Raw genomic sequence first — 27452 nt, 5'->3', positions numbered from 1 at the left:
AGTTTTTCAATATTCTCAAGATACCAGAAGCTCGCATAGTCCATTGAGTCGGGGAAAGGGGTCGTAGACTAGCTTGGTCGTTAGCACTCTCACAGCATATGCTTCTGAAAAGTCCCATCCTTTTGTTGGATTCCCTTATGGGGTTCATTAAGTCCTTGGCTAAAGCCATAATATTCTTCATAGACATAAGATGGTCGAGACTGTCTACATCTGCGAAGTCTGAACTGTGTGCAGTACAGTGCACATAATGTGCTTTTGGTTGTATATCCAAAACTAACTTTTTTAGTCCTTTGAACTTACCTCTCATATTTGAGGCACATTATAGCCTGTCCTCTTAAGTTATCCATTGACAAATCTAGACGAGCAAAAACATCTTTTAAAATACTAAACAGAGGTTGTGATTCAGTGTTGGGGGTCTCATATAAGCCAATAAAGACTTCGTTGATGATTAAGGAATCATCAATGGTACAAATACAAAATGACACTTGTTCATGAATCGAAGAATCACTTGTTTCGTCAACCATAACAGAAAAATGTTCAGTGTTTTTGATTGAAGCCAATACCTTTCTCAACACAGACTTTACTAGTAGATCAATTATCTCGTTTTGAATATCGTCAGACGTCCACTTATACTCCGAATTCCCTAACCAATCTTTAAACTCAGGTATGTCATTCTTTCGGAGTTCCGACAACTGAAAAAATTTGAGTTTACATCTTTGTGCCCTCTAATTTTTAGTCCTTGTTGGTGTAGAAATTGCGCAGTAGTAAAAATTGTCTCAAGAGCGAAACGGCCTTCTTCATATCACTATCTAACTGTTCATTCAAGTGGGAGGCCACACTTCAGTTAGTGATAGAATTTAGTTTCAGAACACCTTTATGCATAAACGTACTTTCATGAAGACGCAATTTTTCCAAACCCTTTTTCCAGTTAGAAAACCCTACGGAAGTAAATGCATCTTTTTTTTTTTTTTTTTTTTTTTTTTTAGAAAATTTTAATAGATTTTTAGCATCTGTCTATTTACAAGTTTTGCAAACAACTTTTTTGGTAGATGCTTCATATTCTAGCCATGTACATTTGATCAACCAAGACTTCTGAAATGATCTTCCCTTACTGGATTGTCCATGTTTCAGCTGTGAACAGTTCTCACCTGAAGACGACGAAGCAATTGACGACACAATAATTGTTGGAGGTTGACGTGCAGTATCATCAACTTCCAAGTGCGCCTTTTTTGTAACAAATTTACCATTGCAAACTTAATTCACAATACACTAAGAGACTACAGTAAACGAATAAAATATAATCATATAAAATAGTCCACTAAAGTCGGAACATTAAACACGTCTGCAGCATGCACTGAATGAAACTATCCACACTGAATGACTAGACAGAAGAGTGGGATTTATATAGCTGCGGCATCGTAGTGTCTCAAAGCATCAAGGCGACGTGAGGCAGAGGGTTCCAGCCACTTCTGCTTCAGTCCTTTTGATGTTGCCATGGCTGCAGCACTGGCCTGCCTGCGTCAGACTTTACTCAAAAGTTCGTGCACCGGCACAAATTCTAAGTGTGCTCGCAGCACCGTAACACTATCATAATTCACACCACTCATTTTCAGTTAACCTACTTAATACTGTAATAATTATTTGTTTTAACTCATTACTGAATGTATTTTAAAAGGTAACTACTGTCAAACAGCGAAAATAAAAAATTTCAACATAATTTTGTGATCTTACAGAGCATAATATAACTAAAAAATTTTCTTAAATTATTGGGGGTGGGGGGCGGAGACACCCCCCCCCCCCCCCCCCCCCCACACACACACACACACATATACAAATTTTTGAGGGGATCAGGCCCCATGAAGTCTGTGCCTGTGAATAAGAAACATGTTTTATCAAACTGCCTCTTTATTCTACTGTTGAACTTCTATGTGGTGTCATGTGAGATTTCTCGCATATGATTATTATGAAAGAACTCAAGCACTTTATTTACATATTCACATCTGTCCGTGATAACTACTGTAGAGTCTTTATCAGATTTCACTGCCAGTGCATTGCCCTCATTGAGTTTCATGTTGATGCGTATGTGTAACTGGTACCCTTCTTTAGCTTCTTTTGTTTAGGTGTTTTTCTATTAATTTATTAGTTTTGTGACGTATTACTGTTTGTTCATTTTTAGTTAGTTTTGGTATATCAGCTTCCATTTTAAGTGAGCAGATGATATCTTTAATGTTATGCCGATTAAGTTTTGGTATTAAGTTATGCTTAAGTTTTTGTTTAATCAAGAAAGTGCATTGTTATTGAAGTGAATTGTTATTGAAGTGAATGTTTGTGGAATTGACTACTCTTGTGAAAAATTTGTGAGTGCTATGGTTCTTTGTGCCGGGGATAAGGCTATCATTTGATGGTCTGAGTTAACATATAGTTTCTTCAAATGTGTTGCTTTAATCTTGCTGTAATTGTCTTGTAGAGTTTCGTCTATGACATCTTGGAAGAAAGGTACTTGAAATGGGTGGGTAAGAAGTAGTAATTCTAAGTGCAATTTATGTTCTAGCATGCTAAAGTTATCTAGGGTCATATGGCTTCAAATTAGGCAAAGTATTGCTGAAATATGCACAAAAAATGAAAAAGAAGAAAACAGACATTCAGTCGGAGGGACAGCATTGGTCGTATTTTTTTGTTTTATTAACCGCAAAATCGATTTTCGGTCACTTAGTGACCATCCTCAGTGCTGTAGTATACAATTTAAATTGGTAGGCACTGGTGTCAACAAACTTAGAGCGATCACATAAATAAAACAAAAAAATACGACCAATGCTGTCTCTCCTTCTAAGTATATCCATTATCTGGTCGTGGTGCACAGGACACTCCATGGAGTCGCCAATCAAGACATTCAGTCGTTATTTTAGGGCTCGTTAAGGAGGCTCTTCATTGAGAGAGGGAGAAAGGCACACAGAAAGGTTCTTCATGTCCTCTTTCTATACCACCTCCACTATAACCCCTCCCAAAACTACATTACCTGATATTTAAATTTCAGAATAAATATTTATAATGCAGTTCACTGGTCGAAGTGAAAGCCGAGATTGGAAATGAATCGCATTATTCACAAACAATCGGTACACAAAAACAGTGATAAAAAATGATGAATTTTAGATATAAGGGAAAAAAAAGATAAGGGCAGTGAAAAGGAAATTAAGGTGAAATTGGTTGTACTGAAAAGAGGTTAATGGAAGGGTTCAGATACACAGCAGAGGTGGAATTGCCATCTTCAGAGTTTGAAACTTTATTTCTTAAGCTAGGAATTCACTTGGGTTATAAGTTCCCAGGTTTCTGTACAATGTTCTTGAAAATGTAGGATATTGAATTTTGCCTTCCTCTTCAATCACTTTCATGGTATTTACTTTGCATGCATATACAGTGAATCCTATACAGAAATGTTTACTGAGCATCTAAATAAAAGCAAGAATAATTTGTATTTTGTAAGAAGATAAATGAAGAGTAGCAGAACATTCACTTGCTTCAGTGAACTGATCAGTTTGCCTAAATGAGGCACCAGTACAAGGTTCATCAAAATCCAAAGAACTGATAACAGCTTTAATAGAAATGAAGTGACCCTCAAATTTTATAAAATGTATATAGTGTTATTGAATAAATCAAATAATGCATGTTCCATATTTATTGGGCTCCCGAATCTGTGTTAACTCATGTTAGGAACCAGTAAGTGTATTCTCCTGATGTTAGAATGTAGTTGGTATTGCCTACATGCAAACAAATAATATCCTACTTGAAAAAGGAAGAGAAAATGTGTTAACATATTTTATCATGATGACGAATACAAACAATACAAGGGGTACCCAAAAAAACTGGAATTATTTTTTAAAAGCTACACATTTTCCAATTTTTTGCAAAGCAACTTTATCCCCTTCAAAATACTCTCTGTTACAACTGATATGTTTATCGCACCAGTGCTTCCACTGTTTGAAATACGAGGGCAGTTCAGAAAGTAACCTCCGATTGGTCACAGTGCGGGTTGTGGGGGGAGTAGCAACGCCATCTGTGCGTTCACGCACTCAACAGGTCAGTCGGCATCAAGCCGTGGTCGAGTGAACGTCGTACCTGCGCTAGTTTAGTTTTTGTGGCAGTTTGAAATGTGTGCTGCAATAGAAAACCCCGCCAAATGTGAAGTGCGTGCTGTCATAAGGTTTTTTACAGCCAAAGGATATTATGCAGCAGCTATTCATCGTGAGCTTTGTGCCGTGTACGGACCAAGAGTTATGAGTGAAGGAGTTGTCCGTACAGTGGTTTATTTAAAAGTGGACGAGAAAACGTTCATGATGAAGAGAGGAGTGGTAGACCATCATTGGTGACTGACGAACTCGTTCAGAAAGTTGATGCAAAAGTTCGTGAAAATCGACGTTTCTCAATGTCGGAGTTGTCTACTGGTTTTCCACAGATTTCTAAGCGGTTTGATGACGACGAAGAGCTCAAAGATGCGGTCACAGGCTGGCTCCAGGCACAAGTGGGTGATTTTTATGCAGAAGGAATTTCAAAGCTTGTGAAGAGATACGATAAGTGCCTCAATCGCTATGGAGACTATGTAGAAAAATAGTGCAAAGATGTAGTTGTAAGATGCATATATTAAAATATTTTTATTTAACTTGGTGTATTTTTTTAAATCAACCGGAGGTTACTTTCTGAACGGCCCTCGTATTTTTTGTAGTCATCTTCAGAAATGACTGACAGCTCCTCCCTTGTTTTTTCCTTGACTTATTCAGTGGTGTCAAATCGGCGTTCTTTGGAAATAAGAAAAAGTCACATGGAGCCAGGTCAGGCAAGTAAGGTGCATGGGCCAGGGGAACCATGCCATTTTTATCCAGAAACTGTCTAACGGAGATGGCTGTGTGTGCAGATCCATTGTCTTGGTGGAAGAATCAGTCTTTGTCTGCCACAAATGGGGTCTTTTTTTACAAACACTGTTGCACAGTCTTCTTAAAACTTCCAAATAAAAGGTTTGATTGATGGTATGACCTGAGGAGACCAGTTTCTCCAATCTTCTTGTCGATTCGTGCAATTGATGGACATCCAGAAAGAGGTCTGTGATCAATTGACATGTCACCATTTTTAAACTGAGCCAACACTTGAGTTTTTTCCTGTAACGTCATCTTGGTAAGCTGTTTCCAACATTAAAATATTTTCAACAGCATTTTTATTGAGTAGAAAACAAAATTTCACAGCTGCATATTTTTCAATTAAACTTGCCATCGTAAAAAAAAAAAAAAACCAAACAAGAACAATATATATATATATATATATATATATATATATATATATATATATATATATATATATACACACACACTCCTGGAAATTGAAATAAGAACACCGTGAATTCATTGTCCCAGGAAGGGGAAACTTTATTGACACATTCCTGGGGTCAGATACATCACATGATCACACTGACAGAACCACAGGCACATAGACACAGGCAACAGAGCATGCACAATGTCGGCACTAGTACAGTGTATATCCACCTTTCGCAGCAATGCAGGCTGCTATTCTCCCATGGAGACGATCGTAGAGATGCTGGATGTAGTCCTGTGGAACGGCTTGCCATGCCATTTCCACCTGGCGCCTCAGTTGGACCAGCGTTCGTGCTGGACGTGCAGACCGCGTGAGACGACGCTTCATCCAGTCCCAAACATGCTCAATGGGGGACAGATCCGGAGATCTTGCTGGCCAGGGTAGTTGACTTACACCTTCTAGAGCACGTTGGGTGGCACGGGATACATGCGGACGTGCATTGTCCTGTTGGAACAGCAAGTTCCCTTGCCGGTCTAGGAATGGTAGAACGATGGGTTCGATGACGGTTTGGATGTACCGTGCACTATTCAGTGTCCCCTCGACGATCACCAGTGGTGTACGGCCAGTGTAGGAGATCGCTCCCCACACCATGATGCCGGGTGTTGGCCCTGTGTGCCTCGGTCGTATGCAGTCCTGATTATGGCGCTCACCTGCACGGCGCCAAACACGCATACGACCATCATTGGCACCAAGGCAGAAGCGACTCTCATCGCTGAAGACGACACGTCTCCATTCGTCCCTCCATTCACGCCTGTCGCGACACCACTGGAGGCGGGCTGCACGATGTTGGGGTGTGAGCGGAAGACGGCCTAACGGTGTGCGGGACCGTAGCCCAGCTTCATGGAGACGGTTGCGAATGGTCCTCGCCGATACCCCAGGAGCAACAGTGTCCCTAATTTGCTGGGAAGTGGCGGTGCGGTCCCCTACGGCACTGCGTAGGATCCTACGGTCTTGGCGTGCATCCGTGCGTCGCTGCGGTCCGGTCCCAGGTCGACGGGCACGTGCACCTTCCGCCGACCACTGGCGACAACATCGATGTACTGTGGAGACCTCACGCCCCACGTGTTGAGCAATTCGGCGGTACGTCCACCCGGCCTCCCGCATGCCCACTATACGCCCTCGCTCAAAGTCCGTCAACTGCACATACGGTTCACGTCCACGCTGTCGCGGCATGCTACCAGTGTTAAAGACTGCGATGGAGCTCCGTATGCCACGGCAAACTGGCTGACACTGACGGCGGCGGTGCACAAATGCTGCGCAGCTAGCACCATTCGACGGCCAACACCGCGGTTCCTGGTGTGTCCGCTGTGCCGTGCGTGTGATCATTGCTTGTACAGCCCTCTCGCAGTGTCCGGAGCAAGTATGGTGGGTCTGACACACCGGTGTCAATCAATGTGTTCTTTTTTCCATTTCCAGGAGTGTGTGTGTGTGTGTGTATATATATATATATATATATATATATATATATATATATATATATATATATATATATATATATATATATATAAAAACAAAGATGATGTGACTTACCAAATGAAAGTGCTGGCAGGTCGACAGACACACAAACGAACACAAACATACACACAAAATTCAAGCTTTCGCAACAAACTGTTGCCTGATCAGGAAAGAGGGAAGGATAGGGAAAGACAAAAGGATGTGGGTTTTAAGGGAGAGGGTAAGGAGTCATTCCAATCCCGGGAGCGGAAAGACTTACCTTAGAGGGAAAAAAGGACAGGTATACACTCGCACACACACACATATCCATCCACACATTAACAGACACAAGCAGACATATTTAAAGTTTGGGCAGAGATGTCAGTCGAGGCGGAAGTGAAGAGGCAGAGATGATGGTGAATGACAGGTGAGGTATGAGTGGCGGCAACTTGAAATTAGCGGAGATTGAGGCCTGGTGGGTAACGGGAAGAGAGGATATATTGAAGAGCAAGTTCCCATCTCCGGAGTTCGGATAGGTTGGTGTTGGTGGGAAGTATCCAGATAACCCGGACGGTGTAACACTGTGCCAAGATGTGCTGGCCGTGCACCAAGGCATGTTTAGCCACAGGGTGATCCTCATTACCAACAAACACTGTCTGCCTGTGTCCATTCATGCGAATGGACAGTTTGTTGCTGGTCATTCCCACATAGAATGCATCACAGTGCAGGCAGGTCAGTTGGTAGATCACGTGGGTGCTTTCACACGTGGCTCTGCCTTTGATCGTGTACACCCTCCGGGTTACAGGACTGGAGTAGGTGGTGGTGGGAGGGTGCATGGGACAGGTTTTACACTGGGGGCAGTTACAAGGGTAGGAGCCAGAGGGTAGGGAAGGTGGTTTGGGGATTTCATAGGGATGAACTAAGAGGTTACGAAGGTTAGGTGGACGGCGGAAAGACACTCTTGGTGGAGTGGGGAGGAGTTCATGAAGGATGGATCTCATTTCAGGGCAGGATTTGAGGAAGTCGTATCCCTGCTGGAGAGCCACATTCAGAATCTGATCCAGTCCCGGAAAGTATCCTGTCACAAGTGGGGCACTTTTGTGGTTCTTCTGTGGGAGGTTCTGGGTTTGAGAGGATGAGGAAGTGGCTCTGGTTATTTGCTTCTGTACCAGGTCGGGAGGGTAGTTGCGGGATGCGAAAGCTGTTGTCAGGTTGTTGGTGTAATGCTTCAGGGATTCCAGACTGGAGCAGATTCGTTTGCCACGAAGACCTAGGCTGTAGGGAAGGGACCGTTTGATGTGGAATGGGTGGCAGCTGTCGTAATGGAGGTACTGTTGCTTGTTGGTGGGTTTGATGTGGACGGACGTGTGAAGCTGGCCATTGGACAGGTGGAGGTCAACATCAAGGAAAGTGGCATGGGATTTGGAGTAGGACCAGGTGAATCTGATGGAACCAAAGGAGTTGAGGTTGGAGAGGAAATTCTGCAGTTCTTCTTCACTGTGAGTCCAGATCATGAAGATGTCATCAATAAATCTGTACCAAACTTTGGGTTGGCAGGCCTGGGTAACCAAGAAGGCTTCCTCTAAGCGACCCATGAATAGGTTGGCGTACGAAGGGGCCATCCTGGTACCCATGGCTGTTCCCTTTAATTGTTGGTATGTCTGGTCTTCAAAAGTGAAGAAGTTGTGGGTCAGGATGAAGCTGGCTAAGGTAATGAGGAAAGAGGTTTTAGGTAGGGTGGCAGGTGATCGGCGTGAAAGGAAGTGCTCCATCGCAGCGAGGCCCTGGACGTGCGGGATATTTGTGTATAAGGAAGTGGCATCAATGGTTACAAGGATGGTTTCTGGGGGTAACGGATTGGGTAAGGATTCCAGGCGTTCGAGAAAGTGGTTGGTGTCTTTGATGAAGGATGGGAGACTGCATGTAATGGGTTGAAGGTGTTGATCTACGTAGGCAGAGATACGTTCTGTGGGGGCTTGGTAACCAGCTACAATGGGGCGGCCGGGATGATTGGGTTTGTGAATTTTAGGAAGAAGGAAGAAGGTAGAACGTAGGGGTGCGGGGTGTCGGTGGGGTCAGGAGGTTGATGGAGTCAGGTGAAAGGTTTTGTAGGGGGCCTAAGGTTCTGAGGATTCCTTGAAGCTCCGCCTGGACATCAGGAATGGGATTACCTTGGCAAACTTTGTATGTGGTGTTGTCTGAAAGCTGACGCAGTCCCTCAGCCACATACTCCCGACGATCAAGTACCACAGTCGTGGAACCCTTGTCCGCCGGAAGAATGACGATGGACCGTTCAGCCTTCAGATCACGGATAGCCTGGGCTTCAGCAGTAATCCTACTCCCAACATTACCACTGCTGAAGTCCTTCATGAAATCCTCCCCACTCCACCAAGAGTGTCTTTCCGCCGTCCACCTAACCTTCGTAACCTCTTAGTTCATCCCTATGAAATCCCCAAACCACCTTCCCTACCCTCTGGCTCCTACCCTTGTAACCGCCCCTGGTGTAAAACCTATCCCATGCACCCTCCCACCACCACCTACTCCAGTCCTGTAACCCGGAGGGTGTACACGATCAAAGGCAGAGCCACGTGTGAAAGCACCCACGTGATCTACCAAATGACCTGCCTACACTGTGATGCATTCTATGTGGGAATGACCAGCAACAAACTGTCCATTCACATGAATGGACACAGGCAGACAGTGTTTGTTGGTAATGAGGATCACCCTGTGGCTAAACATGCCTTGGTGCACGGCCAGCACATCTTGGCACAGTGTTACACCGTCCGGGTTATCTGGATACTTCCCACCAACACCAACCTATCCGAACTCCGGAGATGGGAACTTGCTCTTCAATATATCCTCTCTTCCCGTTACCCACCAGGCCTCAATCTCCGCTAATTTCAAGTTGCCGCCACTCATACCTCACCTGTCATTCAACATCATCTTTGCCTCTTCACTTCCGCCTCGACTGACATCTCTGCCCAAACTTTAAATATGTCTGCTTGTGTCTGTATATGTGTGGATGGATATGTGTGTGTGTGCGAGTGTATACCTGTCCTTTTTTCCCCCTAAGGTAAGTCTTTCCGCTCCCGGGATTGGAATGACTCCTTACCCTCTCCCTTAAAACCCACATCCTTTTGTCTTTCCCTCTCCTTCCCTCTTTCCTGATGAGGCAACAGTTTGTTGCGAAAGCTTGAATTTTGTGTGTATGTTTGTGTTCGTTTGTGTGTCTGTCGACCTGCCAGCACTTTCATTTGGTAAGTCACATCATCTTTGTTTTTAGATATATTTTTCCTATGTGGAATGTTTCCAAATGTAGCATGTCTTGCTGTTGCAGGAATGGAGACTTGCAACTTTCTGCGTGCCGCCAGTCTCGTTATCAGCCTCAACCTAGTCACCTTCCAGAAGATTTCCCAGCCAGATATGCAACACCATTGTCTCAGGTGTCAAGTGGCAACCTTCATGCGTCGTTTGGGGAAATGGACTGTGTTGGAGTTGTTGTACATGTCGCTCCTCTCTCTGGAAATTACCAGACAGTCTACCTAGCTGATGCAGACATGGATATTGTGGGCATTTCTTTCTGGAATGGTCTTAAGGTATTTATTACTTGTAATTATTAGTCATGTGTTAGAAATGGCAGTTATCAGTGAAATATGTTCTCTTGTTTCTAAGTTACTGTTTCGCTGTTATATTTATAACCTATACTGTTTCGTTTGGTTACATCTGTATTACAAGTTGTGTGTGACAGATCCATATTTATGTTTGATGTAAATTGAAAAATGAGTTTACTGTATGGTTAAATGATGATGGCGTCCTCTTGGGTAAAATATTTCGGATAAGTCACAGCTGCAAAATACTAACACAAATTATTTACAGACGAATGGAAAAACTGGTAGAAGCCGACCTCTGGGAAGATCAGTTTGGATTCCGTAGAAATGTTGGAACACGTGAGGCAATACTGACCTTACGACTTATCTTAGAAGAAAGATTATGTTTCAAGCATTTGGAGACTTAGAGAAAGCTTTTGACGATGTTGACTGGAATACTCCCTTTCAAATTCTAAAGGTGGCAGGGGTAAAATACAGGGAGCGAAAGGCTATTAACAATTTGTACAGAAACCAGATGGCAGTTGTAAGCGTCGAGGGGTATGAAAGGGAAGCAGTGGTTGGGAAGGGAGTGAGACAGGGTTTTAGCCTCTCCCGATGTTATTCAATCTGTATATTGAGCAAGCAGTAAAGGAAACAAAAGAAAAATTTGGAGTAGGTATTAAAATCCAGGGAGAAGAAATAAAAACTTTGAGGTTCGCTGATGACATTGTAATTCTGTCAGTGACAACAAAGGACTTGGAAGAGCAGTTGAATGGAATGGACAGTCTCTTGAAAGGAGGATATAAGATGAACATCAACAAAAGCAAAACGAGGATAATGGAATGTAGTCGAATTAAGTCAGATGATGCTGAGGGAATTAGATTAGCTAATGAGACACTTAAAGTAGTAAAGGAGTTTTGCTATTTGGGGAGCAAAATAACTGATGGTGGTCGAAGTAGAGAGGATATAAAATGTAGACTGGCAATAGCAAGGAAAGCGTTTCTGAAGAAGAGAAATTTGTTAAAATTGAGCATAGATTTAAGTGTCAGGAAGTCGTTTCTGAAAGTATTTGTATGGAGTGTAGCCATGTATGGAAGTGAAACATGGACAATAAATAGTTTGGACAAGAAGAGAATAGAAGCTTTCAAATGTGGTGCTACAGAAGAATGTTGAAGATTAGGGGGGTAGATCACGTAACTAATGAGGAGGTATTGAATAGGATTGAGGAGAAGAGAAGTTTGTGGCACTACTTGACTAGAAGAAGGGATCGGTTGGTAGGAAATGTCCTGAGGCATCAAGGGATCACAAATTTAGCATTGGAGGGCAGTGTGGAGGGTAAAAATCGTAGAGGGAGACCAAGAGACGAATACACTAAGCAGATTCAGAAGGATGTAGGTTGCAGTAGCTACTGGGAGATGAAGGAGCTTACACAGGATAGATTAGCATGGAGAGCTGCATCAAACCAGTCTCAGGACTGAAGACCACAACAACAACAACATGGTAACCAGTTACTGTATTGTCGAGGTGTCACGCAGTAGGCACCTAACTACGATCTGGCACATAAATGTAACTAATAATTGTACGTATAGATGTGTTTTGCATGTGCTCTGAAGAAAAATATAGATTGAGCTACCATTTCTTGTTTCTGTGCCTGTCTCGTTACTTAATGCTTTCACCATACAGTGATTGATTTACTCATTCCATTGTTTTTATTCCAGTCAATGTTTTCCTGTGTCATACTTCAACTTTCGTGCACCGTTTAAAGCAATTCAGAATGTTATAAACTTGATCGAATATCCATTCGTCCACCTGAAGGAAAGTCAGTGTCTGCTCTCAAACACTACAATAAAGTGCCAACTGTATCTTGCCTACAATTTGTAGATTCTTAGAGAACAAACTCTTTTTGCATAACTCCTATTCAAATGTCGATATTTAGAGCAAATCATCACTACAGTAACAACCACACCCAATTTGTTGGAATTCATGTATGGCTAAATTTTGGCCACTTATAGATATACAGCTCATTAATTTCCCTCGGTAAATTATAAAAGACTCTTTCTTCCCATGTTATCTAAAACTTTATGTGGCAGCATTAATTTCTTTAAGTGATAATGATTGTCTTTTTCTAAAGTTTTTATTTATTTATTTATTATTTTCAGTGTGCCATAATTCTCGTTTTCAAATGGATCACTGACTGCAAATTTCATCAGAGAATAAAATTATTGTGTAGCTATTGTTAATGCTTCTGCAGTGACATTTTCTTTGCAGTGATGTGTGGTTTTATTCTTGCAGAGTTCAGGTTGGGAGGATATACTTCAGCAGAAGGCTTTAGTGGCTTGTAGTAATTTACAAAGTCGTGTGGGCGCTGCTGTTCACTGGATACCCACAACGTATGCCACAGAATTTTCAATTTTCTCGCAACATCCTCGCCAAAAGCACCTCGTTGAAGCTCTTGACTCACTGAGAAGGAATATTAATATGGTATGAATAGTTCTTATTTAATTGCAAAAAATGTATTAAGTTCATATCACCCTCTGGAAGCTTGTTTCCTACACTCCCCCCTCTCCGTCCATATCATCCTATTCCTCTATCTGACAATCTCTCTCTGCCCATCTCATCCTCTTCATTTCTCTGTCAACCTCCTCCTCCCTCTCTCTGTCAACCTCCTCCTCCCCACCTTTTTTCACTGTCATAGAGTTATCACCCTCACCTCAATAGCAGGCTGATAGTTCTTACTTCCACAGTATTTCTTTTCAGATAGTGAGTGATATGTGTAACAAGTTTGGTTGAAATCAATCCAGAAGTTTACAAGGAGCTTTTTACATCCGACTTTGCCAGGGTGCACAAATGTCATATACATTTCACATGCATGTAACATATTCCCCATATATTAACATATTTCACACATTTTTGTACACATTTCATCTGTATCTCAAGTGAGTTTCACCCTTGTAATTTTGTTTTCACATATCTCTATTTTTATGACATAATATCTCTTGAAGAGTGTATCATGCAATACTTTAATTTTGGAGGGACATCCACTAGTATATTTGATTACTGTTTGGGAAATGTGTTGCAAATAAAGTTAGCAGCAAAGACATAATAAATTAAAGCACCATGCGTGATGCGGCAGTTTTTCACACATCTCCCGAACTGTGTGTCATACGGATTTTGCTGATACATTCAGTGATATACGTGAATAGTGTCTGCAAAATGTGTTGTGAATACAGTTATTAGTAAGGAATAACAAATTAAAATGCTATGCCTGATGTGTTAGTTGTACTGCATGGACAGTGAAAATATAGTACATGATTAACTTATTTTCCTTTCAGCGAGAAAAATTTCATAATGGTTTGAAATTATGTGTAATGTTTCTTGGGTGTGTCTAAGTACTCTGACACTCAAATATTGGATGAAACATCATGAGCCACGCTTCTTTTTCACCTCCACCCCTGCCCCTTTGATAGGTATGTCGTTCTTACAACCAGTGATTCTTTCCATACAGTAAGTGATGTATGTACCAAGATTGGTTGAAATCAGTCCAGCCATTTAGGTGGAGATGTAAAATGTACATACATACCTACATACACAAATTTTTCTGATACCAGCAGATTACCCAGCATTGCCCAGGTAGAGGAGGTGTGATCAAAAAGTAATGAGAAATTTTTAATTTTGTGGATCTTATACATCCAATTCTCAAAAACATTTTTTTATTTGGTTGGTACACGTGTTCCCGACATAGTTCTGCATTTTCAGATATTTTGAATATTTAGTTTATTGTTGGCAGTCGAAAAGATTATACATGTTTTTGAGTGCTTGGCCAATCTCACTTTTGGAAACAATGGATTTGCATTAAATTTTGCTTGAAAAATGGATTAAAGCACAGCACCAAATTCGAAATGTTGACTGCGTGGCATATTCTTTGGGTCATGCCAAGCAATGTTGTTAGGTCAGGAATTGCTGAATGAAATCTTCATCGATCCAGAACTTCTAAAGAAAGTTGTAATAGGTGACGAAACAGGGACATACTCGTATGACGTCAAAACCAAAACCCAATCGTCCCAATGGAAACTGCATGAATAAACAAGACAAAAAAAAATATTACGACAAGTTTGATCACATCTTAAGGTTCTTCTCTCTGTTTTCTTCGATTACAATGAGATAGTACATCAAGAGTTTCTGCCTTGTGGTTGTAAGGTCAATAAGGAACACTACCTGGAAGTTATGTGCCATTTGTGTGAAGCAACCTGAAGAAAACAACCAGAACTGTGGAAAAACCACTCGTGGCAATTACATCATGATACTACTCCCACTCGCACCTCAATGATTTTTTGGCAAAAAACAAAACCGTTATGTTGCCTCAGCCACCATATTTGCCTGATGTGGTCCCCTGCAACTTCTATCTATTTCCGAGGCTGAAGGGAACCATGAAAGGACGTTTTATTGCCACCATTGATGAAATAAAAACAGAATCACTGAAGATGCTGACCACTATAATGGAAATTAAGTTCAAGAAGTGCTTTCAAGATTAGAAAAAGTGCTGGCACAAGTGTATTGCATCTGGGTGGGATTACTTTGAAAGGGACAAAGTTGTTGTTGATGAATAAGCAAAGATCATGTGTGAAAAACATAAATTATCATTACTTTGTGATCACACCTCGTATATTTATGCCAATCTTCTATTAGTCTCTCTCTTCCTTCACCTCTCTCTGCCCACCTCCCCCCCTCCCCTTCTGCCCATCTTCTCCTCTCCCTCCCTCTCTCCATCTCCTCTTCTGCCTGTCTCTTTGCCCATCTCTTCCTCTTCCCACTCTCTATCTTCTTCTCTTTCCTTTCTCTGTCCACCTCCTACTCTCCACTCCCTCTGTCCAATTCCCCCTCCCCTCTCTCTGTCCATCCTCTCCTTCCCACTATCAGTGTCCATGTCGTCCTTGCCCCTCACTGTTTGTCCATCTCCTCCTTCCCCTTTCTCTCTCCTCTTTATAACGCTCATTCCAACAGGAGGCTGGTGCTTCTGACTTCCACAGTATTTCTTTCTGGATCATAACTAATATGTGTACCATATTTGTTTCAAATCATTCCAGGGGCTTAGGATGAATTTTTTTACTGATGGAATCGCCCACATACACACACGACAAATATGTTTCACATATTTTACTTTATGAAAAGGATGTATTGCTACTCACCATATAGTGGAAACGTTGAGTTGCGGACAGGCACAGCAAAAAGACTGCTCAACAAGTAAGGTTTCAGCCAGAAAGCCTTCTTCTGGAATAGACAAAACAAACAAACACACACACACACACATTCACATTCACATTCACACAAATGCAGCTCTCTCTTACATGGCCACTGTGTCTGCTGCCAAGACCAGACCGCAAGCAACTGCACGTGATGGGTGAAGCAGTCTGGGTGGTGGGAGTAAGGAGGAGGCTGGGGGGGGGGGGGGGGGGGGATGGGCAGCTAGGTGTAGTCAGGAGATTAGATAGAGGGTGCAGGGGTGTTGGTGGGGGGTGGGGGACAGGAGTGGAAAAGGAGAAAAAAGACTGTGGGTGCATTGGTGGATTAGAAGGCCATGTAGTGTTGTAATGGGAACAGGAAAGGGAAAAATTGGGTAAAGGACAGTGATTAACAAAGGTTGAGACCAAGAAGATTACAGGGATGTAGCATACATTGCAGGGAGAGTTCCAACCTGCACAATTCATAAAAACTGGTGTTGGTAGGAAGGATCCTGATGACACAGGCTGTGAAGTAATCACTGAAATGAAGAATGTTGTGCTGGGCAGCGTCCTCAGCAGCTGAGTGGTCCAGCTGTTTCTTGCCCTCAGTTTGTCGATGGCCATTCATGAGGCAGTTGGTTGTCATGCCTACATAGAATGCAGCACCGTTGTTGTAGCTTAGTTTGCAGACCACATGACTGGTTTCACACAGTCTTCGATGGGATAGCTGTTGTTTGTGACCAGATTGGAATAGGTGGTGGTGAGAAGATGTATGGACAGGTCTTGCATTTAGGTCTATTACAAAGGTAGTCCTACAGCAAGAATCACCTGGCAGAAGGACTCTGTCAGCTGTCAGATTCACCCACCTACAAACCCTGTCACAGTGACCCTATCCCAGAAATCCTGCAGGATGTCCAGTTTCTTGTCAGATCCTAGGATTTACTAATGTAAACTTTGGCAGAAACCATTCCATTTAATCTTTCAGCTGATAAGTGATAAAATTTTCAAAGCTGGTGCCCCGCCCATTTTCTCCACACTGCTGGAAAATACAGTACTGATAAACTGGAAGTGGATGTAGAAAGTTTGATACTGAAAATATGCAGTCACTTCAGTAGATCTGTGAAACAAAGAGCGAATTTGCAACTTAAATTTAAAATGAATGTGGTGCAAGGGGAAGAAATAGTGAAACATGTTGCCACGAGATTTTTCTCTCTTGGTCCTTCTGCCGAAAGAGTATTAAAAATATGATCTGCACTAAAATCTCATTTTCTGGAATTCCACAGTGAATGTCCTCATCTGTTAGAAAATATAATCATATGTGAAGAAGAAGAGAAAAACCTTTATTGTATTTGTTGTTTTTGCATAATGTTTTCTATAAAAACAACAATGAAGAGGATTAATCAGAGTATTTGTCAGTTGTTGAGATGCATGCTGAAATACATGGGATTCACAAGGAGATTGGGCAAAGAATACAAGACAACTTTTTTGAAAGTAAGACAACAGAGATAATGAATGAATTAAGCACTAACGCACAAGAAACTATTTGGAATGATTTTCTACATTTCTGCACCAATTTTGTAGGATATTTGTCACCACAATATGATTTCTCAGAAAACAACATCCTTTTCAAGATGCTGTTTTTAAACTTAAAATTACCAATTATTTACAACCATTCTCATAAAACTGCAGAACTTTTAAGGATCAATCAACTGAACGTGGACCCCTTATACGAAGAATTTCAAATAATTCAAAGAAGCCTGGACATGGCACAGTCTTTTGATGACAAAAATAAGAATTCGATTGAGAAATGCAAGAAAATCGTGGAAGGATTTTCCAAGAATGTAATCCCTAACATCTTTCACACCTTAACATTCATCTTTAGTATCCCCAGTTACAAATGCTTCATAGAAATGGGCTGATGTACAAAAGACATGTACCTCAACTTTCATAAAAAGTGAAGTAATAACCACTTTCAACTATAGCGCTATTTTGTCGAAAGACGACATGTTGAGAAACGTGGCTGTTGTACTTAAGGTTTATAATTTATATAAAAAACAGCTACCAGCCACATGTGGCTGGTAGCTGTTTTTTATATAAATTATAAACTTTCAACTATGATAACGACTGCATTGATTTTTTAGATATTTAAAATCAAACAAAAGCATGTTAAAATTTACACATTCTTCATTAAAATATAATAAAGACTAATAAATCACAAAAAATAATTTTGTTTTTCGTTTGTCTCATGTAAAAAAAATGAAATCCTGGTTTTTCTTGCCTAACTGAACATTTGTCCCTTACAGGGTAAAAAAAATCTGGCAACACTATCACAGACTGTTATTACCCTCCCAGCCTTGTACAGAAACAGATCTTTCGTGCCTTATCTCTCCAGCCACCCGCCACCACCCAAAATATTACTGTTTGGCCACAGAGGAGTATTCCTCTCGTGACTCAGTGCCACCCAGGACTGGACCAACTGAATCACATTCTCTGCCAAGATTTTGATGACCTCTTATTGAGCCCTGAAATGAGGAATATCCTATCCACTATCTTTCCCGTCCCTCCCACAGTGTCATTCCACCACCCACCATACCTACCCAATATCCTGGTCCATCCCTACACAACACCTGCCACCAGCCCATTGCCTCATGGCTCGTATTGTCATAATAGACCTAGATGCAAGACCTGTCCATACATCCTCTCACCACCCCCTACTCCAATCTGGTCACAAACATCACCTAATCCATCAAAGACAGGGCTACCTTTGAAACCAGTCATGTGATCTACAAGCTAACCTGCAACCGTTATACTGCATTCTATGTGAGCATGACAACCAACAAGCTGGCTGTCCATATGAATAGCCACTGACAAACTGTGGCCAAGAAACAGCTGGACTATCCAGTTGCAGAGCACAATGTCCAACACGGTGTTCTTCATTCCTGTGATTGCTTCACGGTCTGTGCCACCAGCACCAGCTTTTCTGAATTGCGCAAGTGGGAACTCACCCTGCAATATCTCCTACATTCCCATAAACCTCCTGGCCTCTCCTTTGTTAGTCATTGTCCTTCACCCATCTGTCTCCTTCCCTGTTCCCATTTTGGCACTACAAAGCCTTCTATTCCACAAACGCTCCCACAGTCTTTTTACTTCCCTCTGTTTCCACTCCTACCCCCCACCCCCACCCTCCATCTAACCACATGACTCCACCTAGCTATCCTACCCTCTCTCCATCTCATCCCTGTATGTTCCCAAAAGCAGCACTTTACCGTTGCCCCCACCCATACCCTGGTATCCCTTCCGCTTGCCACCACAGCCTCCGCCTTACTCCCACCATACGGATAGCTTTTCCCATCATGTGCAGTTGCTTGCCAGAAACAGTAGTCATATGATTAGTAGTAAAGAAGTAATAAATTAAAACATCATTACTCATGTATAAGTTTCACAGTGTGAACAGTGATTCTGTAATAAGCAAGCAACTTTTTTTTTCCTTTCATCATTTTGCTGGGGTTGTTAATCAGAAAAGGTGAAATTATGTGTAAAGTTTGTAGCAAGTCTACGTGCTCTCATTATCAAATACTGGATGACTAAAGATGGGTATTGAGATGTCATGGGCTAAAGTGCTTTTTCACCCCCCTCTGAGAGATAGGTGGTTCTTATACCACAGCAATTCTTTCCAGACAGAAAGTGGTATGTGTACTAAATTTGGTTGAAATCCATCCAGGGGTTTAGGAGATGTGGAACATACATACATCCATTTTTATGGACGTATGGATTCTTCTTCAGTATGAACACTTGTCATTATTATTTTAATGAGTCTAGTCCTAACTTGAAATGGTGTTTGAAAGATTCTGATGAATAAACATGAGATTAATATTAAAAGGGAAACACTTTCCCAATATTGTATAGTATTTGCAGAACATTAGGAAAGTGTTTCCTTTTGAATATTATTGTCATGTAGTGCCAAGCACCAACAGAGAATTCAGTTAATACTGAACATGAGATTATTTACAGAAAATGGAGTAAATTTTAGGACGACACATGTAACAATAGTGTCTGATATTATGTGTTGCATTGGGAAGTGGTGCCTTCTAGTACACTGCAGTTGGCACACTTGATAACTGCCTTGTCATTGCATGACACATTTGCACATGACATAAATTTCAAAATTCAGAAAAATTACTTCCAGCAGATTATATCTGTAGCTGCATCTAGCTTCATATAGAAGTGGGAGCGGAATCAGGAATGGTTCCTGTTCTGATATATGATAGCCTAGGGGAACAGCAAACAGGTGGACAAATGTACCTAATTTAGTTGTGCAGCCATTTTGAATTTGATACTTATATTGTAGTGTACATAAAGAAAATCCATTGACTCTGCGGAAAAAATCCATTATAAGTTGTCACTTGCATTTGACTTCAAAGTTCTTGTTGAAATCATTAAGTTCACAATACTAAGCTCTGGCAGACAAGTACACCTCTGTCAGGCTGCACGTATAAGGATAAAAATGAGATACTTGATACCTGCTCGAACATTTGTTCTGAAACTTAGGTGATATGAAAACAATCACTGCAAGCAGATCTCTTTCATCTGGTCATGACTTGACACTCCACCACCATTTGCATTGGGTGCAAGAAGAGCTTCATTGAGTGAAGTGGAAATAAAGGAAACCATTGATACCCAGAAGCTTTTCTTAAAAGAAGAAAAAGAAGAAGTTTGTCTGATTGTGGCTATTGTAAGGACTTGGGGCACAGAGACCAGTTAGTAGAGGGACATTACCTCTGCCCATCATATCTGAACACAAATAAATACAGTCAAACACCTATAATGGTGTAATTAGTGTGATAGATCATTTGCACTTTTTTCACTCTAAGGCACATTTTAAAACATACACTGGCCATCCTTAAAGCAACTATTGTACTACTTGTAACATTATTTGGCATATTCAGATCAAAAAGCATACACTCAACTATTAGCTTAATATCTCTGAAGTGTTCCATTTTCATAGACCTTCGCACACATTATACGTGTAAGGTGCCATTCCATCATGTGTCTTTGGTTTACCCTGCGGCTTCACTGAATTTTGTGTCTTCGTCTGCTTGGAGCATTAGTGTTCTAATGTGTAAAAATAATCACTCAGTGTACAGGGAGGTGTGCCGCAGATAAGGACATATACAACAACTGGAGTATGCCTCCACTATTGAATAAACAGTTATCTTTACTTATTCCATTATTTGTTGTCCACATAGAATTTTCCAGTGTTATATTAAGTATAAATATTTTCAATACCAGGATACTTTTAAAATTTACCTATTTTTCTTAGTTGGTATTTACTTACATTAGTGTGATGTGCAAACTAAACATTTCTGTTAATGTAAAAGAAACCTGCTAACTCTAATCATCATGTTTGATATTGTTTTGGTTTATCTGAGTCATTAGCTCAATTATTTCTCTAGCAAATATTGTTATATATGTACCAAGAATAGTAAAGGACAGGAAATAATAACTAGGAAAACACTTGAAAATGACATTTCAAAACTATGACAATTTGTCACATATGGCTATCACCAGCTGTGGTTAGATCATAGATGTAGTCATTTCCAGCCATTGAAGAAACATTGTAATTTCCCATTGAAACGGAGTGCGACTATGCCGAAATTTTTTTAAAGTATTGTCTGAATAATAAGTATTTGAGCAGTCACCAGCATCTCCAGTACAACTGAAATTTCATTCTTTCCAAAATAACCCTTTACTGTTAGTGGCCACAGCTCTGTTGTTCACCAAAGGTATGCCCATTTTTAATCGTATGATATTCTAAGGACTGTATATATTAAAAAATTTGTTCAAATTATCATCACACTTGTTTATTAGTATGTAAGGGGATTGAGGAATGGAGTGTTTCTTTAATCTGTCACTTGTAGTTTTGAACGTGGGCTTTACAGTTACCGTATTTACTCGAATCTAAGCCGCACTTTTTTTCCGGTTTTTGTAATCCAAAAAACCACCTGCGGCTTAGAATCGAGTGCAAAGTAAGCGGACGTTCTGAAAAATGTTAGTAGGTGTCGCCACAACTAACTTCTGCCGTCAAATATATGTAGCGCAACACAGGTATGCTTTGCAGGCACAAAGATAAATACTGGCGCCAAAACCTCTGCGTCAGTAAATAAATTAAAAGAACAGATAGAAGAATGTAAACATTATGCCAGGTATTCTTTCGTGTTTGCTGCTACCTCATTTAAATCCTGTCTGCCTAATAAACTATGAAACTAGACCGAGAAGACGCGGAAGAATATACATATCATGTCATGTTTATATTCGTATTATTCTTATGCTGTATAGTGATACAGTCAGAAATGAAGCACGGCAACTGCCTAAATTTTTAAATCTAAGATGACTCTAATTTCTGTGCAGACTGTAATGTACTAAGAGGCGTCTGCACAGATTTTCTAACGGAGAAAAATTTTCGCTAAACTCTCGTTCAGAACATCTTCTATTATACGCAGCTATTATTTGGTTCTTGTTGATCATTATCAAAGAAAGCGGCAGTGTAAGTAACAACAAAAAGCAGTCTCTTGCCATTGTTTCGCTAATGAGATAATTTCTCTCTTTTTTTTATTGTAAGCGGCGGTAGTGCGCACTAAGCAAGCCATGCCGCGAGCGGCGACAGGCCGTAAACACTCGTTATCAGAATGCGACAAACAATGCACGACACAGTACAATAATGCATTTTCAGCTTAGAGTGACGTAAACAACTATAGCAAAGAGAACGGCACTTATCAGATCAAAGCAAAATAAGCAATCGATTCAAACCAGACGAAGCACGTGAAAAAGGAAGGGTACCCGTATAAATACGGACGGAGCGCCTGACACACAGCAATGGCTACTTGGTAAAGCTTAACTGTTGAGCTTACGACTCGAACCAAACTACTGTAGCTGTATCTTCATCCATTCGACCTCAATTGTGTTTCACGTTACAATGGACCAACTTTGTTTCGATTTGGAGGGGCAGTCTAAAATTTTTCTCTCACCTTGAATTTCGAGTCTCAAATTTCAGGAGCGGCTTAGATTCGGGTAAATTTTTTTTCCTTGATTTCGAGTCTTATTTTTTAGGTGCGGCTTAGATTCGAGTGCGGCTTACATTCGAGTAAATACGGTATAGAGATATATTCACTGCTGAATGTACATTCCTGGAAATTGATTTTGCTGACTGGGAAATTGTAGAATGTTTCACGAAAATAATTGAAATTCAGACAGCCGGTATTAAGATTTACTCAACAGATTAACTAAAGTAGACCACACAGTAAACATCTGTGACATCCAAATAGTTGGGACAGAGACGATAAGTTAATCATACTGCAATCATGGGGACAGTTAGAATATGTCAGCATTCACCACTGTCTACTTTCCTGTTGGCCCAAAGTTTGGATGGATATGTGCTGTATCTGAAATGGAGAGGAGTAGGCTGCATGAAGAGCTCAATAAACTGGCTGCTCATTTAGTTGTTGTGCTAGTTTTGCAGCCTTTGAAGCATTACAAGACGTTAATCACATGCTCAGGAGTTTGGAATTGTGTCTGCAGAGAAGAAAGGAGTGGTTCTTCAGGCTTTCTCTGACAGATCTGTTCAGTATATTGCTCTCAGTTCGTCACTGGACGTGTTTTGTAAATTGCACAACATTTCTTCAAGACAACTGCGACATGTTTAGGTAGTGGCTGCTGTTTACTGAAGGCAATTAGCAATTGTAATAAGTTATTCTTGCCAGCAGTCTCCGTCTGATCATGTTGAACAGTTGCTTCAAAGAAACTAGAGGAATAGGTATGACTGACAAGAAATGTGGGGGTGAGTGGAGAGTCATTTAGAAGCTGACTTTCTGACTTTAAAATATCTTTGTGTTTTAATATAAATGGACCGTAGTCTTCAATTAAAAGATCAGAACAGATTAATTCATAATGTTTCTGATTGATGCTGCACAAAGAAAATGTCATACTGCAAATTGAAATGTTATCACAAACCATATCCCTTTTAGAAGCAGTAAAATGCCATTAATCTGAAATTTTAATCATATATTTATACACCAGCTGTGTTATTTATGAAATAATTTCATTACGTAAGCCACCTGTAATATCTCTATTTTCATGTTTCAGTGTGTATGAGTAGCACAGTGTTAGAAAATGTAAAGGTGGAGGTAATAATTCAAACCAATTTTTATCCTCCTTATAACACTTTCTTGGTAAATAACATGGAAATAAGGAAAATTATTCTAAAAGTTTTTGCCTTCAGGTAATTGAAATGTTTCCTAAGTTACAGCTGTAACAAGCCAAACTACTACTCACTTTTTGATGCCAGTGTAAACACATTTTTCCATTCATACTAGTCATTTAATCACAGACATAAGGTACAAAGTTTAATTAGCCGTTCAAGAGACAACTGGCAGAAAGTTGAAATGTGACGTGCTATTACAACTTTGAAATTGTGTTGTTCTACTCACTCAGCTACTAGAAGTTTGAGAGTAGTTTCATCAAGCTGAAGAAGTACTTGTAACAACTGCTTCATTGTCAATAAAAGGACACTTCAGTGAAGCTTGAATATTCTCTACATTATTGTTCATTTTATTTAATTTCCAGTAAGCTGTCTGCTTAATGGATTAAACTTTAATTACTTTACATGGATTACATTGTAATCAGTTCTATTTGGTGTTGAAAAGAAGCTTCTCTATAGTATACTGTCTTTGGGCAAAAAATGCGTAATATATTATTTACACATACTTAATACTTATTTTTAAAAATCTCTCATGGTGACAAAATATTTCATTTAAGGATGGTAATGTGCAAAGCAGAGGAAGACTCATTAAGATGTCTTGTGACACTTTTTGTGTTATTTTAGCTTTTATTTTGTAGCAGTGTTGTTGTTAAATCATTTAATTGACAGTGCACCATCTTTTTCAGGATATTGACAATTTTTCATATACTTGTGAAGGAATTGTTTTGTCATTCCTAAATGAGAATTTTGTGACTCCAGTGAGAAATGCATCTCTTAATGTGAGACAAACAAAACCTTCAACAGCAGAATTATCACGGCTAAGTAAACCAGCTGTTACACCAGAACTGAGTGAAAAAGTTCAGCGTAGGCTGTTCAAGCTGGAACAGTATGGCGAACCTCCCAGTCTCTCACCATTGGCTCTGACCCCACGAAGTCGTGTGCTCAAAAAGAATTTCCATGTGCCTCTGAAGACTGATCAGACAGCAGAGTTATCTTGTGATGATAGTCCTCCAATGAGCCTTGACTCCGATGATACTTAAGTAGTCTTTGATTAAAAGAATTATGTGATAGTGTGTTTTTTTTGTATAAGGCAGTGTTCAGTGCCATTGCAAAAGTTCATTTATTTTTGAGGGACCTCATATTGAAAAGAACATAATTTTTGTTATAGTAGAAGATAAGATACTGTTTTAAAGAAACAAAATGTAATCTTTTATCACAGTCATATAACAAGCAAGTAAATTCTTTTTCATGCTGCTGAAATAGTGCTACCATAAAATTATGTATATTTCTATATTTCTTGGTATCCAAGAAGATGAGTATGGCAGATTGATATATTATTGTTTTATGTATAGTGTAAGAAGTTTATTTTAATAGCATCGTTGATGCACAGAAAAGTACAAAAATGTATGTACCATTAATTTGAGAATCACATAGAACTGAAGATGACTTCTTTATGAGGGACCATGTTGGACAAAGCTCTTCAAGCAGCTAGACATTTTTTCTGTTCCCTTATCATATGAAAGTCTGTAGCTTTTTAAAGTTCATGGTGTGTTAACATCTGTACAAGCTGCTGAAGTTTCAACCCAACAATACTTAACTGTTCAAGTAAACAAACACATTTTTGTATGAAGGATTTGTTAGACGCTGCTTACGGAAACACAATGTTCCTGATATCATTATTTTTTTTTCTGTAGTTGTGGATGGTGCTTCTAATTAAGTTTTATTGCCCTTTATTATAATCAGGAATGTAAAAAATCTTTGTTGTAGCTGTGAAACACTAATCCAGAGATACTATTGTACTGTATTGAATAACATTTGTGTGATTTTTGAAACCAGAAAACTTTTAAGTAAAGTTGAAACTGATAGGTTTATTGTAACTTTTAATTATCTGTGATATCTTTGATAGTAGTGTTTTGTCTGTGTATGTGCAGCTGCACTGATTGTGATTTTAATGTATGGTTAATATGAATAAATGTATTTTATTTTTGTAAATTATGTGTGTGTAGACCTGGATTTTTTTTTTTTCCTTTCTGAATGGTTAACAAATTGTAATGCTTTTTTGAGGATGAAAACTTCTCAGTTGTAAGAACAATGACCAAAACTGAAGTCAGAGGTTCATGCTGAGGGGATACACAGAACATGACCAGAAGACTGGTGTTCTATATAAATTGGCTAAGAAAAATGGCTTGCAAGTAGAAGAGCAAATGTTTCTATTTTTAGAGTGAATTTTTATTTTGGAGAATGAGTATTTATTTATTTGTCCATAGACCATTAGTACAATAGTATCAAAAATGTCAGATCATTGCAGAAATAATATAGGGATAAAAAACATTATCAAAATAGGACAGGATAAGCTGAAGATAGGGCAGGAATCTGAAGCGATAATTGAAAATTTGTGTCAGGGTATCCTGTTTTACTTAAACAGTCACTTTACCTTTAGGCTGTTGAAGTACATCTCCTGACCAGATCCAAATTCTTTAAGCATTTATCAAATGAAGTTCATGTAAATTCATGTCAAGAACAAATAACATCTTGTTCTAATATTCACTTCCAGAAATGTACTTTACACTGGATAGCAGTATGTTGTGATTGACGAACACCTCTGCTTCAGGCATAAGCATACCTAGTTTGCATGGAATTAACACAGTGAGAGCAATTTCTATGTGCTATTGCCACCTAAGTTTATGTGATACCTGAATCCTCGTAATATTATAAAGGACATTTCATTTAGAGTATGTCCATTTATCTCTATATCTGGTGCCCGTAAGAATGTATACACCATACATATATTCAGACTGAATGTTTCGCTCTGTAGCAGAGTGAAAGATTAAAACTGTGTGCTAGAATGGACTTGAACCCAGAATCATGTGATCTGCAGCCAAGTACTGTACTGACTGGTTTATCCAAGTCCAATTCATGATCTCCCTGAGAGCTTCACTTATGCCAGTACCTCTCTCTCGCCTTCCAAACTTCATTGAAGTTCTCCTGCATATCTTGCGGGCACTAACACTCATGGCAAAAGGATATTGGACAGAAATGGCCTAGACACACCCGGGGTGATTGTTTCTAGAATGTATCTTTCACTTTGAAGCAGAGTGCACACTGCTTTTAAACTTCCTGGTGCAGCTTAGGCTGCTGCTAAGCCATTTCCCCACAATATCTTTTTTTCCTGGAGTGCTAGTTCCACAAAGTATGCAGGAGAAATTACATGAAATTTGGAAGGTAGGAAAAGAGATACTGGCAGAAGTGAAGGTGTGAGGACGGGCCATGAATCATGCTTGGATGCCCAGGGAGCAAGTGCACTTCCTGCAAAAGCCAAGGTTCTGGGTTTGAGTCCTGGCCTGGCACACTGTTTTAATCTGCCAGGAAGTTTCTAAATGTTATGTTTTTTCCTCTAATTGCTTAATATGAGTTTTGTAAGATTAAAAGTAAAACTTTCTACTATTCGACTGAATGTGTGGTATGGTGCTCTTTACCAGTGTACTTGAGTCATCAAAAACAAAGTATTTGGTAAATCATTTATATAGGTCAAGGACAGCAGTGGCCAAATGCCAATCTTTGCAGGTTACCATATTCAATGTTTCCCAAATGTAAATATTA

The 27452-nt window shown here is 40.0% G+C and overlaps 1 protein-coding gene across 1 annotated transcript in view; it reads left to right on the top strand.

Annotated features, from left to right (window-relative positions):
• LOC126260214 (breast cancer type 2 susceptibility protein-like) overlaps nt 1–25771 on the top strand; it is a 169494-nt gene extending 143723 nt beyond the window's left edge. Inside the window, exons 11-13 of the mRNA XM_049957510.1 lie at nt 10130–10388; nt 12672–12860; nt 24539–25771. Of these exons, the coding sequence (XP_049813467.1) occupies nt 10130–10388; nt 12672–12860; nt 24539–24892 (802 nt within the window). The 3' untranslated portion in view covers nt 24893–25771. The remainder of the gene's footprint in view (nt 1–10129; nt 10389–12671; nt 12861–24538) is intronic.
• The last annotated feature ends 1681 nt before the right edge of the window (nt 25772–27452 follow it).

This window comes from Schistocerca nitens, chromosome 5, assembly GCF_023898315.1.
Source record: "Schistocerca nitens isolate TAMUIC-IGC-003100 chromosome 5, iqSchNite1.1, whole genome shotgun sequence".
NCBI lineage: Eukaryota > Metazoa > Arthropoda > Insecta > Orthoptera > Acrididae > Schistocerca > Schistocerca nitens.
This window is presented reverse-complemented; position numbering and strand designations above follow the sequence as displayed.